General features: G+C 48.5%; 4 protein-coding genes across 4 annotated transcripts; all 4 read right to left on the reverse strand.

The window, feature by feature from the left end:
* Positions 1 to 225: 225 nt before the first annotated feature.
* On the reverse strand, positions 226 to 2,420 carry KVR01_011023 (uncharacterized protein; the record flags this gene model as incomplete). The annotated part of the gene is made up of 5 exons (XM_044794776.1): positions 1,763 to 2,420; positions 1,356 to 1,704; positions 1,169 to 1,253; positions 944 to 1,090; positions 226 to 875 (listed from the first exon to the last, which is right to left on the reverse strand). Exons 1-5 carry the CDS (start codon positions 1,954 to 1,956, stop codon positions 226 to 228), a joined length of 1,425 nt encoding a protein of 474 aa, XP_044640170.1. The 5' UTR covers positions 1,957 to 2,420.
* Positions 2,421 to 4,919: 2,499 nt separating this feature from the next.
* KVR01_010928 (uncharacterized protein) lies at positions 4,920 to 6,109 on the reverse strand (the record flags this gene model as incomplete). Its single annotated transcript, XM_044789322.1, has 2 exons — positions 4,920 to 5,834; positions 5,891 to 6,109. The coding sequence occupies 2 exons, from the start codon at positions 6,107 to 6,109 to the stop codon at positions 4,920 to 4,922; spliced, it is 1,134 nt and encodes a 377-aa protein (XP_044640075.1).
* A 2,077-nt stretch (positions 6,110 to 8,186) lies between these two features.
* KVR01_011054 (uncharacterized protein) lies at positions 8,187 to 10,978 on the reverse strand. The gene is made up of 2 exons (XM_044789623.1): positions 9,370 to 10,978; positions 8,187 to 9,287 (listed from the first exon to the last, which is right to left on the reverse strand). The coding sequence occupies exons 1-2, from the start codon at positions 9,623 to 9,625 to the stop codon at positions 8,407 to 8,409; spliced, it is 1,137 nt and encodes a 378-aa protein (XP_044640201.1). The 5' UTR covers positions 9,626 to 10,978; the 3' UTR covers positions 8,187 to 8,406.
* Positions 10,979 to 12,646: 1,668 nt separating this feature from the next.
* On the reverse strand, positions 12,647 to 15,232 carry KVR01_011114 (uncharacterized protein; the record flags this gene model as incomplete). Its single annotated transcript, XM_044788029.1, has 5 exons — positions 12,647 to 13,070; positions 13,329 to 14,157; positions 14,225 to 14,512; positions 14,569 to 14,934; positions 14,995 to 15,232. The coding sequence occupies 5 exons, from the start codon at positions 15,230 to 15,232 to the stop codon at positions 12,647 to 12,649; spliced, it is 2,145 nt and encodes a 714-aa protein (XP_044640261.1).
* Between the last annotated feature and the right edge of the window lie 443 nt (positions 15,233 to 15,675).

The raw sequence follows: 15,675 nt of genomic DNA on the forward strand, positions 1-15,675 counted from the left end.
ACGTAGATGAATCAAATAATCAATCAACCTTGAAATCTTGCAGAGGAGTAATCTCGACAATCAGTGGGTCGATCGTAAGTATTTAGATGGAAAATGTCGCAACTTGAGCCCTCAGTTGTGTTGACAGCATCCGTCAGCGCCGGGAAGTTACCACGAGTTCGAGCAAGGTAAAGCGGAAAGTATCATTTTATTTTAATGGAATTTGAACTAATCTAAACGCACGGCTTATCCCGTTGCATTGCTAGTACAAGTCCAGGGCTTCGCGGCCGATGTGGTGGCGATTGACTGAATCGAGACCCAGAGACCTAAGACGCAAAGTAGAAAACCCACTAAGAGGAGAAGCGCGCTCCCAGCAAAGCGGATTATTTGCCTGCGACCCGAGAACCAGTTTCCATGATGCATCCACAGCCAGAAGATCCCAGGTAGCCCAAAACAGAACCAGCTGGCAAATGCCGCGGCCACAATGCCAAGGAGATCATTGAAGACGGGGATCGACTGAGATATCACCATCCCTAGCGCCCAGATAGCCAAGGTGATGACCAGCCAGGCGACGGTTGCCAGCTTGGTTCTCCTGACAGCGTGCTTTGTGTGGCCGAAGAAACGCATGAAAACGTACTGAGAGGCGACGTGAGTATAGATGACGGCCGCGATTGCAATAGTGGGGATGGCAATGCCCCAAATGACTTTGCGGACAACGGCGCTCCCAGCTGCAGAGAGAGCTGGCGACGGGACGTCTGGCCCAACGTAAACATAGATTATGACGGCAGAAATAATGTAAATGGTGGTGTCAGTGACCTGGAGGAATGCCAGCGCCTTTGGCCAGTCATCCGGGTTCTTGAACTCGGCAATGACACTGAAAAATATAGCATGGCTGGCTGTTGGACAAAATTGGGTTAGAGTTGCTGTGATGAGCCTGGGCTGTCTATCCAGGTCAATAACTCACAGAAAGCACTTGAGATGTTGGTCACAGCAAGGAAAGCTGGAGCAAAGCCAAGGGACTTGAACACTTCGATGGAAGCGCTCCCGATGGGTTTCTCAATTCCAACATCAATGACGGTGATCAGAACAGCGACCAGAATGGAAATGCAGGCTTTGTTGCTGTTAGTAGTGGAGCTAGATGCATACTTAAGTAGTTGGACCAATGTTCGGTCAACACGCCTGAACTTACATGCCGCAGACATCCAGCTGGTGTACTTTAAAGTTCTAGGGATGTTGAATAACCAGAAAACCAACATCCCAATTGCTGCCCATGCCTAGCAGTGTCTGTCAGTTGTCTACTGCGGAACTCCAAACGGTGCGTTCTGGGACGCTCCAAACGTGAGAAAGTGGGGTTTGAGAGAAAATATGGTACGAACCACTGTGCAGACGGTGCTATTTGTAAGGGTATTCATGCAAATTGTCCACATCAGGATGTGGCCGCCGAGGAGGAAGATCTGCAGGACAGTCTGGGCCCAGCCAAACACTTCCCTGAAGACGCCGCCCATGCCAATCGATTTCCCAAGGAGTCCTACCGCATCTCCGAAATTCTGGACGAAGGGATACTGCTTGCGGAACTCGGCAAGCAGGAGGCCAGAGTACGTGGCCAGCGCGCTAACGACGCACAGCAGGATAATGCCAGGTACCAGGCCAACCGTTGCCAGAACAGAAGGGAGTGACAAGATCCCCAAGGACACCGTCTCTGCTACCAACAGAATGCCTCCTTGTCTGAGAAAAGTGTCAGCTTATCGCAAACCGACAAGAAAGAGACGGCTGGGCTACGCACAACCAGTGGAGCGTCTTGAAATCTATCAGTTCTCCCTCGACGCTACCCAGGACGCCGCCGGCATTACTTGATGCGCAGGACGCGGGCTGTTGATGATTGTCAACGGGGTCATCCTTTGGAGCTACCGGCCGCTGCAGCGTAGCGTGGTCTTCAGGGTCTGCTGCCGCAGTTGTGACTTCTGCTTTGCCTCGCATGTTGACGGCTTTCGTGGATCTAGGACGAGGTATCGAGCCCAGCCGATCGACGTACTCCGGAGTGTCAGAGCCGGACTAGATAGACCACGATCTCTTCGAGCGCAAAGTCGACGAAGAATACGAGAGGATGGTGGGACCCGAGTTACAGTATGCTTCGGTGGAGCGTCCGGAGAAGAGGTCAAATGGCTGGCTTGCAGTTTCCGGTTGGAGCGGTGGAGATCGGAGCCAGGCTCTCGCATGCAGCGATGAAGTTAAGCTTGACGGCCCCGGATTCTTAATTGACAGGGGAACGTCCTTCGGCGGCATTCAGTTTGAAGGAAAGGACAGGACGGATTGAAAAAGGAGCAATGCCCCCCAGTCTCCCACAGACCAAGGCCGAGACTCTTCAGATCATTTGCACATTGACTCACACGAGAGGGTCGCCCGCGCCACCTGACCGTGGGTCGAGCAGAAACCATCGTCGGAGCCAATTTTCCTGACACGGTTGACGTCGAAAGGGCTTTTAGTCTACTTGTCCTGTACCACAGTAGAGCCTCCGTTCGGGCTTGGAACGGCCGAAGAAAATTCAGCGGTTCTTGTTACGTCTTCCTATCCACTTTTGGCCCGCTCGGGGACTTGGGGCCCTTTCCGGGCTCTCGAGCTGTGACCTCGGCTGAGTAGAACCCAGCCCCTTAAGGCTCTACTGCTTGCAGTGAACTTGATACATACTTAGGTAGACTTTTGGCTTCGGCCACATTGTATTTTTTGTTTAACTATTTATCTATTCATCATCTTCTTAGCTTTTAGACTAACTATTAACTTATACCTTAAGTATAAAGTTAATAATTATTTAGTATATACCCTTAAACTTATCTATATATAGTAGAGTTATTAACTTTCTTTATAGGGCTCTTTTTTTTATTATATTTTTTATATATTATATAAAAGTAAATAAATCTTTAATAATAAAGTAATATACTTAAAGGAGAAAGATTTAGTTTTTAGATATTTAAACTTTTACTTTTTTATATAATATTTATTTAATATATAATAAATAAACTCTATTTAATTTTTAAAAAGTTTTAATTTTTTATAAAATTTATATAAAAGGTTTTCTTAAATAAGTTTATTATTATAGTATTATTATTCTATTAGTTATATATTTAAGATAGAGATTATAATATATTTAACTTATTTAGTAAGGGTAGATTTAAATAGTTATATAATAAGTGTATTAATAAAGAAGAGTTAACTTATTAGGTTTTATATTATAGGATTCTTCTTTTATAAAGGTTATTTTAAGAGACTATTTTAATTTTATTATATAACTATTTTATTAACTTTAATTCTAATATTATAATAGATTAGCCCTTAGGTTATTTATATTAATAATTTTAGTATAGTACTATTAGGAGTAATATTTTTTAACTTTATTTATATAGTATAAAGTTTAGCTATATACCTATATATTATATTTTCTTTTTATTATTATTAATACTATATTTCTTTAGATATTAGGTTTTAAGTGTTTATTACTATATGAAGGTGCTATATATATTTTATATGTATGGGGATTAAAAACGAAACCACTAGGTAGACTTTTATTCTACACCCTTACATATATTAAGATGATTAGGGGCATAGCTAGGGTACAAGTCAGAAGTTGTGTGGTGATTGACATTGGAGAGATGCTGGTAACATTTGAATGCTCAGGTACATGAGCCGTGACTAAGGAGCCGGCGGGTTCTTGCGGAGGTGCTAGGCAGGTGTCATTACCTATATTAAAACTGGATGCAAGTCGGCCACTGCACATCTGGTCTTCTCGACATATCCATACTAATAAACTTCCCCTTCGCCCTTAATTCTCTAATTACCCGTGGGCTTCAGTTCTTACCCACTGCTGTGGTGTAGTAGGTGCAGGGTAACCCCGCAATAGCTCAAACCTTATATATTTTTCAGCTACTTAGCTTTAACTATATTATATTTTTTATTTAATTATTTATCTATTTATTATTTATTTAACTTTTAAACTAACTATTAACTTATACTTTAAGTATAAAATTAATAATTACTTAATATATACTTTAAAATTTATTTATATAAAGAATTATAAACTTTTTTATAAAACTTTCTTTTATTAAATTTTTTATATATTATATAAAGGTAAATAAATTTTTAATAATAACGTAATATATTTAAAAGGAAAGAATTTAACTTTTAAATATTTAGACTTTAACTTTCTTTATATTATATTTATTTAATATATAATAAATAAACTTTATTTAACTTTTAAAATTTAATTCTTTATATAAAATTTATATTAAAAGCTTTTAAATTAATTTATTCTTATTATATTATTATTTTATTAATTATAAATTTAAAATAAAATTATATTAATTTATTTTATAAAAATAAAGCTAGTTTATTAAGTTTTATATTATAAAATCTTTTTTATAAGATTATTTTATTAATAAATAGTTTATAAACTATTTATTTTAATAATATTTATATAATATTATTAAGAATAATACTTTCTAACTTTATTTATATAATATTAAGTTTAATTATATATTTATATTTTATATATTTCTTTATTATTATTAATAATAATATGTTTCTTTAAATATTAAATCTTAAATATTTATTATTATATAAAAGTACTATATATATTTTATATATATAGAAATTAAAAATAAACTACTTTTTAACTACTTTTTTATATTAAAGTTAGTTTCTTTAACTTAAAATCTCTCTTTTATATAATATTCTAAAAAGTATAGAAATAATGTTTTAATTTTTATTAATAAAGATCAATTTAAAATAATGAAAGAAATTCTTATCATAGATGCAATGGTCTAAAAGATACCAGGGAGGGTCGCTTCCACCAGTCGAACTACAAAATCACGGTCTTACTTACAAACCAATATTCTGTGTGATGAAATCCAAGATCTTGCCATATGTGAAGGCATGTGAGTACTCCAAGTTCAGTCCATGACCAGCCTCCCCGACGACCACAGCCTCGAATTTACTGGTTGAGGGAAACAAGGGCCTGCTCTTCTCCAACAGGCTCGGAAGCGAAGAGCTTGTTGAACGGCAATCTCCACCACAGAACGGGACATCTCGACCTGTGGCTTGTCAGTCTCCCTCGACTTCAGCTTAAGTTTCACTGCCAGTTTGTCGGACTCACCTCCAGTAATAATCAAGACAGGACCCTTCAAGGGATTCGGGTTTGCTGTTGCACCTGCAAGAGTCAAAAGCTCTCCAATGGTTACAGGCTTGCCTGAAGCGACGGCCAAATCCAACAGCGCAGGATCAAAGCTCCCAGGGGCGAAGAAATCTATCTGCACACCAGAAGGGCTGCCGTTGGCGAGGTACCCATCCGGATAGTTTGTGAAAGGCAGCAACCCACTCGCCGTCACAAAATTGCCCCCGAGGGCGAAGTATGGGTTGTACTGGGCGACCTGGCTGAACCCTGTAAGGATGAGCCCGTCGCTAGCTCCGGGGTGGAGCACTTCCAGAGAATAGCTCTGGATGCTGCCGAACGAGTGTCCGACGTGAACGACTTTGTTGAAGCCGCAGCCGATGCCCTCAATGGAGCCGTTGCGCAGCTGCTGGGTCAGCGTGTGCAACGCCGCGATCTCAAGCGAGGATTGGATTTCGTTGACGGGTTCACCGTGATCGGACTGGGCAATCCCGAGCCGGTCCCATGCGAATGTGCTGTAGCCATAATCGTCGTTTGCTACAGCCGCATAGCTGTAGTTGTAGTTGTAGACAGGGAGATCCCAATACGTCCGGTCAAAGCCAATCCCGTGAGTGAGTAGTTGGACAGTTTTAGACGGCCCTGCGTCTGGCTCGCAGTATGTAGCCGCCACGGTGTAAGTTTTCTCGATGGTTGCATACTAGCGGCGGTTAGAATATGGAGTAGGCACTGCCATGTCAAGAATGGAGGACTCACGCCAGTTAGAACCTCGTTCGTGAGGTTGTGCCCTTGGCGAGTCAAGTCAAGGACGAAGTTGGTCACTTCGACATTATCTGTCGGTGCCGTACGGTTGAATATCGCATTTCTGGAGACAACGGGCACCTCGACAGATAGATCGATGCACTTCCGAGCGGAAGATAGGCTGGCTATGGCGAGAAAAGCCCAGGTAGGGGACGACGAAGGCGTGAACAACATATCGATAGGCGTGGCACCTAGGTATGTGCAAACAAGTCTAGCGAATAATGTATATGAAGCCGTGCAGGCACAGAAATGCTAAGACCTTATAAACCCAGAATAGGGGACTGAGCACCGCGGCAGCTCTCTTTATACCCTTGGTGACAGGGGAAAGCGCGCATCATCATTACAAAGGTTCTCTTCCTCAGGTATGGACATGTATCTCCACAGGTCCCGCCACACTTTGATTGATGACTGGCACGACCCTAGACGAGCTTTTGGTTACATCCGTGTACCTGACCACAGATGATGAATAATCCCGACCGATCAAATGTGGCCGCCAACGCCACGCCAATCAGATGAGCCTGGCGGATGCAAAGCGCGGTGGGACAACTTGATGCTTACGGATGGGGAGGCGAGTATTTTGGGGCATTCCATCCTAGAGATAGATTGGGTTGTGCGGGCGGCCGAAGGCGCGTATGTATGTTTTTCGTGTGCGAGAGAATTCCAAATCTAGGACGCGAGCTCGAAGGGCATCGGTGAATTCGGTGCGGCAGAGCAAAGGATGAATGACATAAAGGCCGTAAAATTAGCTCTGCACTGACGGCAGTTCCCTGGGTCTTCACCGTTGAGCTCCGGCTCATCCGCGGCTGAGAATCCATTAGTATGGAGACTGGTGCAGGACTAAGCCGCTTGTGTACTTTCAAATGGCGATCGCCTCACTTTCCAAGGATGGAAAACCACTCAAACTGGGGACAAGGAACAACCCTGGTGATCCCGTGAACTGAAGCTCGGGCCATTCCAGTACACAAACTGACCTTGATAATACCTTCAATGTTACCAAGAGGATTGCGACTCCACTGACGAGCGCTTTTTCCACGTGTCGCTAGAATTGCATGCATATGTGGTCAGCTGACGGCGTAGATGCCAGTGTGCATGTGTTTCATCCGTGAATGACCTGGCGGAAACGCAAGCCCGCGCCCAGGCGGCCATGACTGTTTGCATCGAGCTCATTGGCCTCGTCCATGCTCACACGGGTAGTTCGGCGGGGAACAGCGGTATTAAGCTATCTCATGATGAACGCCATTTTATATTATTAGAAATAGAACTGGCTGTTATCATGGGCTATGCACATACTATTGTTTCTTTGGTACCCTAGGGTACCCAGATACTTGCTATCCACGTGAAGTTCAAGCTTCCAAGGTTATCAAGAGTTCACGGTGGACCAACTCCCAGCGAAAGGCTACAATTTTATCCTTACTGCTAGGATTTAGTAATATAGATTTATGTTAATTACGTCTATTCAGGTTTTGCTTTTCTCAAGTGCTAGCTAGGTTCTGTATAGGCTTCCTATAAAAAATTAACCCGTCCAGTTGTAGTTACCCAAAGGGCACCACGTTCCTTCCCGTGTAACGACATCTGGACAGTCCTACTTGGGAGGGAGGAGGGGGGGGGGCTCGGCGTCCAACATTGTTGATTGGCATTGCTTTCCCTATGATGCTACTTGTCTTCACCCAGGCCAAAATCACGGCTCCAGAGGTCGTAGACCCGAACACGATACTTGTGGCCAAAGTTGATGATCGCGATCGTTGGTCACAGTAATGATTGACCTTCCAAGGTTGGGCAGTTATCAACTATAGGGTATACTGGTCTACGACGAATTTTAATTTCTTACTCTAAGATAAATAGTCGCGAGGCTTTCCTCCTGCAGCGCGACCAGTTGACTAAATGAATTCATAGCGCAGATAGAGTGAGTGGCTGGCATAGAACGTAATATATTCTCTTTCTACTGTCATTGGCACTGTATTCTTTTGAACGCTGGGTCTTGTGCATTTACCACTATATGAAGGCGCCACATACATTTTATATGGGGATTAACGTATAACAACGAAACCACCCCACACTGAGCTGGCATAAGTGTTCCAACTGCGCCACCTGTCCCACCGCATGCCATTAAGTTAACTATTTCGAAGTCAATTATCTCGAGGCCAGCCACGTCGTTCTTCAATTATCTAGTGTGAGAAACACGAGCAACTTTTCTTTCGAGGCACTTTTTTGGTTGAAAAAGATCATTTATATATTGAGCATCTGATAGTAACCCCGGTTGACATCAAAATACGAGATATTGAATGATCGTGCGGCTTGCACACCTTCGCTGGCCTTATCCCCAACTTCCTCATTACGTTCCTGTCAGGACATGATCCTGGGTATCATTACACTACTAATTCCCTCCTGACGACCTGAAGCGAACCGCCCTCACTCTCGACTACCGTCCATTCTGGGAAACCCCTACACAGGAGACAGACGCACCGAAGCCCTTACCAGTTGGCGAGAACGGCGGCGCCACCAAACAGGGCAGCAGCTCCGACAGCGGCAGTCTGCATGGGGACACCAGCCTCAGCGGGCCCGCTGGAAGTGGCAGTCGCACCGGCACCACCAGTGGGGCCGGCACCTGTCGCAGTTATACCGGAGGTGAAAGGCGTTTCAGATGCGCTGCTGGCGCCGGTGAAAGCTGGCTGCTGGGCAGAGGCGGTAACATCGGGGCGCGCGGTGGAATTGGCGGGGTTGAGGACATTGTCGATAACATGGACGACGCCGTTGGAGACGAGCACGTCGGCAACCTGGACCTCGGCTGAGTTGACGAAGACGTCGCCGTCGTCGATGGTAACAGTAACCTGGCCGCCGTTCACGGTCTCCAGCTGAGCGCCGCTGGTAAGCGAGGAACTATAGCCAACGGTGCCCTGGACAACGTGGTAGGTGAGGATGCTGGACAGCTGCTCGGTTGAGAGGTTGGTAGCGAGGTTCTGAATGGCAGCGAACGCGCTGTTCGAGGGCGCGAAGATGGTGACATCCTGAAGAGTGTCAACGGTGCTGACCAGGTCGGCCGTGGTCAGAGCGCCAGCAAGTGCGGTGAGGTTGGCGGCCACGGCGGTTGCGCTATCGCTCATGGGAATGGTGAGCACCGAATCGATGATGTGGACGATTCCTCCAGTGAAAGTCACGTCTGCAGTGGCGACACGGCTCTGTCGCAGCAGACCGCTGGTGAACACGACGCTGTTGTCCTCAGTTTCGGCCTTGACTACTTGGCCGCCGGTGACATTGGTGTAGGTCGAGTTGGTCAGCAGCGTCTTGGGGAATGACGGTGTGTCCTGGATGTCGGTCGACCTAAACGTGCCGTTGAGGACGTGGTAGGTCAAGACTAATGTATAATTAGCGTTGCCTCCGGGGAGGAGGACACCCTCGTGGATGCGCTCCATGGGGGACGAGGATGATATACTCACTGGCAGGGACAAGACCCGGGTCAGCGGAGACCATAGCCGTCACAGAGGAATCATTCAGGAGAGCCGAGAGCGCAGCGTTGTTTGGTGCCAGAACAGTGATGTTGGAGAGACCGCCCAATGTTTGAGCAAGATCGGGGTACTGGCCGAGCAGCGTTCCGAGCTGGGAGAGATCCTGATTCTGGCTGATGAGATCAGTCAAGGACTGGCCATAGACGGCGCCAGCGAGGCTGAGAGCGATGATCTGCTTGGGTTGCATGGTGAACTCGTGTCCCGTGGATTATCAGGGTCGATAGTAAGTTATTCGGTGCTCGTCGGCGAGGTACTCGGCTTATTCAGGCTTGGACTCAATAATGGAGATAGAGGTGCGAAACGAGGGGCCGGACGAGTAGTCGGGGATTGGAGGGGATATTTAAACCCGCTTCAGAAATCGTGCGGGCAATGAGACAGACGGTGGAAAGGAACATCTATGATGTGGTCATACCAAGATATCCTTTCCATTTCAGCCTTGGCGACAACAAGGTCACTTGTGCGGCAACAACAAAGGCTCGGAAACAGGCATGGCCCAGAGCGAATGCCGACCACTTGGCCGCCAGGATCAGCTCGACGGGGAGGGTGGGCGCAGTCTGTGACTGGTCAATGGACGGGACAACAAGGTCAATAGCTGTCGAGCAGCAACGCCAGAGACGACATTGAGCTGATGTATGGCCTCATGACGCGGCCCGCCTCGTTTCCCTCTCGGTATGGCATAGCTTGGATCTTAGGCGTTTTACCTGGACCACCTTCCAAGATCCCGGTGCTGACCGGCAGGGCTTGGTATGCCTCCGGCTTTGCCAATATGACTGATATTGGACATGCTTGGGCCATGTGATTCTAGTGTTTCGTCCGGGCCTCCTGAGCTTGAGTGCCAATGTCAAGAAAGCGTATTCCGGTGTTGTTGGACTGCACCAGTCGTGCGAGACACAAAAGAAGTCTAGTAGTAGCCATTTGAGCAAGCGGCGGCCAGCAGAACTACTGCGATGGGAAGCCAGTGGCCCCCGTCCCACCCGTCTCTCATTTCCAGACATTTCGACGAAGAAGCGTCTGAGGACAGTAGGCTGTGCCCTCCGTTGTGTCCCACTTGAGGTAGTACCCATGCGTAATGATCTTCTAGAAGTCTGTGCCGCAAGTAGTGGAGTTGGAACCCATGCAGCCACTAGCGGGTATGTGACTGAGTCCTGAAACGGGGACAATTTTCTTCGTGTGCTCCTTGTTTGTGTGCTTTCTTGGAATTATTGCAGAAACAGGGTCTGGGCAGCAACAGAAGGGCTACCCTAGTGCAGGCAGAAGCTTAACAAGAGCTTGAAGGGCTCCGTATCCGAGTGAGTCCGACAGGCAACGGTTTAACCAGCATTTCCGTCTGGCGTTTGAGCTCACACGTCAAATCCTCAAGAGCGTGACGCCTTGGCTCGAAAGCGGTGGGCTGGGAGGGCGAGTGGACTGGTGGACAGGTGTGGAAGCAGCTAGGTAGCGCCGAAGTTGCTTCATTTCCGGATCCAGGCACAATCCGCCGGGCGAGGATTCATATTCCTCCGTGTCGCATTGTGGCTCAGCGCGGGATTTCTGATGTTGGACATATCGTGTATGAGAGCAGGAGGTGGGCGACAACGCGATGCTGAGAAGTCGTGTCGTCAACGGGAATTAAGGTTGAGTTTAGTGCGTTCCTAGCGCCGCCCACGTCATCTTGTCATTGGCCAGAGCTGCTGTGGGTCCTCGGCTTGCACGGCCAGCACGTCTGGCACGTCGAGGGTAGCAGCAAGACCCTTGCTTCCCCCGCAGGCTGCCGCAGCGCTTGGGACCCTGTCAACCCAGCAGCCCAGGCACCCGGAACGATGACTTTTGGTATGCATCGGACGGATCGCAGCGATCAGCGATCTACTGTTTTCACCACGACCTTCCAAGCTAGCCACCCTCCTCGGCGAGCTGCCCATGGTGCCTTGGCGTCAACCTCCAGCAAGCCAGGCTGCCTCACTTCCAAGGTTGGCTGCTTGGGCTTCCGTGTCTTCCTTCGACCGAGTCTCACTTGGCACTGCTCTTCCAGTCAAGGCGGCCACTTGGCGGACTTCTCAGTGTGCCGAGTTCCATGCGCAATGTGATGCTTCGCAGCCCGGGTACCGTTTGCCGTAGGCCCACACCGTTCCCCGAAGGCTCACATCAAAACGCGTATAGGCGAGGGGCTTCCCTGTTGCCCTTCGAGCCAACAAAACGGGCCCATCAGATCACTCTGTCCGTCCCTTGAATACCACTGTCCGAACCCCACTATCTGCTGTCCTAGGGCTTGCCCAGTCTACGCCTCCCCTGCATATAGGTATCCTTGATCATCGAATACACAAACTTGCTGTGATGAAAGTGATCTTGAAACACGACCCTTTGTGTACAAGAGATAAACAACCCTAGTTATACAACCTGGCCATAGGCAGGAGTCAGCACCTGAAAGTAACTCGAATTTCAATCATGATCCGGTGGTCCCTCCAGAGATCGCATGACAATCTTTACGGAGGCAAGTGCTATAATATTCCTATTAAGGATGGGATCTGAATAACTACCTCCAGCCCTTCGTCTCACCACAAAAGCTTCTGTGCATGCATTTCCGGGGAAAGTGGAAGAAAGCTTGTAGTTGAATAGTAACGCACAGAAAGAACATTTTTACCGTTAGGAAATCGAGTTGAAGCTCACAGCGTGCTCATCCGCTATCCGGTCTTCAACATAACAGACCGATAGTTATAGTTTAGCAATACCGACGTGACCTATAATGCTTCTTTCTTCCCCGATTTTGGACTACGCAACAGTTCCTCGATCTTTTCTACCAGTCGCCAAGTAGCCAGCTATTTACATGTGGTGTAAAGGTGGGTCTTTGAGCATCTACCACTGTGTGAAGGGACCGTACGCCTTCATAATACATAAGGTTAAGAACGAAACCACTTACATTTGGTATCTTCAAGTTTTATGTCTTGGTCTTCTACCATGCCACCGCATCTGGGTGCTCGATACCTAGGTAGCCCCTTGCTTGAGTGATAGAGGCGATTGCAAAACATGACGGGATTTGGGAATATAAACAGCCTCTACACACACGCAAGTTCCGCGCATGGCAAGGACGTGAAAAATCTCGCATGATCACAGAGGATTTGGCACGGAAAGTGGAAGCTCTTGGGATTTCATAATCAACCGCATGGCTGATCGGGAATTAGGCAGACGTATTTCTCATATCAGCTTTATGTGAACCATATTTGACACCATGTACTTAACACGAATCCATAGGACAGCCGACCATGGTGCCGTAGACGTCACCAGAGACACCGCCCAGCTGGAGAGCGGCACCAATGACACCACCCAGCCCCTCCCCAGCAATCAGTCCCGCGGCCACGGCGAAGCAGTATCTCTCAAAATTGGCCGGCTTCTTCTTCTGCCAGAAATGGCTCACAATGGCGCCCATAAGCGTCGCTGTACTATAGTACGTCTGCGGAATGACGAAGGCAACGCCGATTGCCATCCAGTTGGGCAGCCATTGTCGATACTTCTCGCGTGTTCCTACCAAGAAGAAATTCTTGAGGACAACCTGGGCGATACAAACACCGCCAAGCACAAGGGCGAAGATGCCGGAGCTGAGTGGAATAGGCACCCGAGGGTTTGTGACTGCTTCCGCAACGGCTTGCCAGGCGGTGACACTTGGGGCTACATTCTGTCAGAACCCGTAGCACTGAGAAAACCCCAACGCGAACTCAGGACTCTTCGAGTCCATCGTCGGTGTGTATAAGTGATCAAACAAGAATAGGCAAGCCTTGACGTACCAGAGAACGGACAATGATCGTATTTGTCGGGCTGCAAAACGCAAGGATAAGCAGCCATGAATAGAACAAAGATTCCTGGGTTGATTCTATTAGTAAACGTCCACTTGATACGAAAACCTCACTTCCAGTCGTGACATACCTGGAGCCAAGAACATAGCAACAACAGTCCCAAGACCCTGAGCCCAGAACTGCAGATTTGGCGGCGTCTTCAGCAGGAACCCAACTCGGAAGTCACTGACCAGAGACTGGGACATGTCCGCAGCCCCAGAAGCGATACCACCGGCGACAAGATTCGTGGCCTGGGCGGTCTTGATACTGAGCCCTTGCCCGCTGGTGATGCCGCCGAACACCAGCTGAGAAGCCTTTGCACTAGCAGTGAGCGGGGCAATATCAGTAACGCCAGCCCCGTGAATGCTGAGGAATGCGAAGATAATGGCGAGGAGACTGGCCAGGATGCTGAGGCCTGCGTTGATGCCGAACTGGAACTCGCCGATTATGCACGTCATGACCACAACGACGATGGTACCAACCATCCAAACCCAACCGCTAACCTGCTGGTCCGGCGTGGCGAAGTCCTCGACCAACCCGCGCCCGTCATCCTTGGAACGTGACTGCCGTTCGAGAAAGGGGACACCGCGGCCCTGGCGTCGATTGGCGATGAGCTCGTTGACAGTACCAGCTGCCGAAGCCCACGCATATTTTGCGCCGTAGTAGAGAACTTTCCAGTGCACCAAGAATTCTGCCATGCTGTAGGCGACGAGCACCATAACGCCAGGCCATAGAAACCAGTACCGTGGGGAGGGAATATAATCGGGATCATTCATGCCGGACATGGAGTAGAACGAGACATAACCGCCCCACTTTGGATCCTCCTCGTCGTAAGCCTTGCCAATACAGATGCCATAGTGGACGAGAATCGGGCCCATGAAGCCCCAGGCGAAGAAAGTGCCAGAGAACATGCTGACTGAAGGGTTGTTAGCGTGGATGCCAGCATTGTGGTTATGATCAAACTTTGGCAGAGAATTACATACTCGCCGTGTTCAGTCCGACCAGCATGCCGGAACCCAAGAAAGCAGGTGTCCACTCGATCATCCAGCCCCAATTTTCAATATTGATGGCCCAGTTGTTATAGTTGCCCCAGATATAAAACCAAGTGAAGACGTGCCAGTCGTATAAGATGCCGATGGCGTAGTACGAGGCCACGCGCTGAACGAGCGCAACACCAAATGCAAGGCCGAGTGCTTTGATCTTTTTCATGGCTTCGGTGGCACCCGTACCGACAGCATGCATGGATCGGATGGCGACGGCCGTAGCGGTGGCTATGCGTCCATGAGCACAGGCAAGCCACCACAGGACAAGGGGTTGAGAGACTCACGGGATGGGAAGATCAAGCGCAGCTCTCTCGACACATTAATAATGAAGAACTTTCGAAGCGGGACGGCGAAGAAGAGACCAAATGTCGAGCAGACGAGGGTCAGGGTCAAAATACGGCGGAAGTCGTCCCGAGGGTCCTCGGACAGAAGACCCAGGCGGTACATTGCAGGAAGGGCAGCGACAAAAAGACCAGTCATGCCGCCCGCACCGGTTGCGGCAGCCTGTATGATACTATTTTCCTGGGGACCGAACTGCTCGAGCCCAAGAAAAGGGACGCCTGGTGCGATCTTCTGAAGAATCTTGATGGCGCCAAAGCCAAACACAGCGCCCATCATTGAGGCGCCGAATGTGAAGCCCGTCTTGAGACCTAGCGAAAGCAGTCAGATGCGCCGTCTGTGTCTTGCACCGGAGACGAGCGAGGTCTTACCCAAGTACACGTTGGAGGCGTTGACCAGTGACCCAAGCACGATACCTACGACGAGAGCCCGTATGGTTAGAGGCATGGGCTCCTCTGGGACGCCTTCGAGCGGCGGCAGTGGCGAGAAGAGATCCACTATCACATCCTCCCGCGGCAAGATGTCGGCCTTCTCCGGATTCTCGATCGAGTCCCGGATCGGGACGCCGACGGCCTCTGGATTCGGCATTGTCTTCTCCAACTCAGCCATATTGACGGATGGTGGAACGTGTAGTAGTTACAAAATGGTATCACAGCCTGGGAGACAGCCAGAGGACGTCGCAACAGGAGAGCACGAAGACTCCGCGGTTCGGTCATCGGCGCACAAGGCTCTATTAAATATGCAGGCGCTTCTCTAGGTTTACCTTGGCGTGACCGATGGTCTGCACAATAGGCAATCCCCTCTAAGATGCTGGGGATCATGGTAGAACCTTCCTCAAGAGGTTGGTCGCTCCCCTTAAGCTCGCAAATAGTGAGCCAAGGAAACTTATGATTCGGGGACCGAACCCCTCGCGATATCTACAGATATTCCTGCTGCACGCTTTCTAGCTTGGCGAACCACCCAACCCTAGTCGACTGTTGCACGGTTGGTAAAAGTCGGTGGGTGTGAGCACTGCTAGATCTAGGCATAAGATAGAACAGCCCATCTGTCGG

The sequence above is a fragment of the Diaporthe batatas genome (assembly GCF_019321695.1).
Source record: "Diaporthe batatas strain CRI 302-4 chromosome Unknown Contig00014, whole genome shotgun sequence".
In the NCBI taxonomy this organism is placed as follows: Eukaryota; Fungi; Ascomycota; class Sordariomycetes; order Diaporthales; family Diaporthaceae; genus Diaporthe; species Diaporthe batatas.

Excerpts from the sequence above, each read along its gene's own strand:
- KVR01_011054 (XM_044789623.1), bottom strand. The coding sequence starts at position 9,625 with ATGCAACCCAAGCAGATCATCGCTCTCAGCCTCGCTGGCGCCGTCTAT. Across the intron at positions 9,288-9,369 it reads CCCGGGTCTTGTCCCTGCCA|TCTTGACCTACCACGTCCTC; the intron begins GTGAGTATATCA and ends ATTATACATTAG.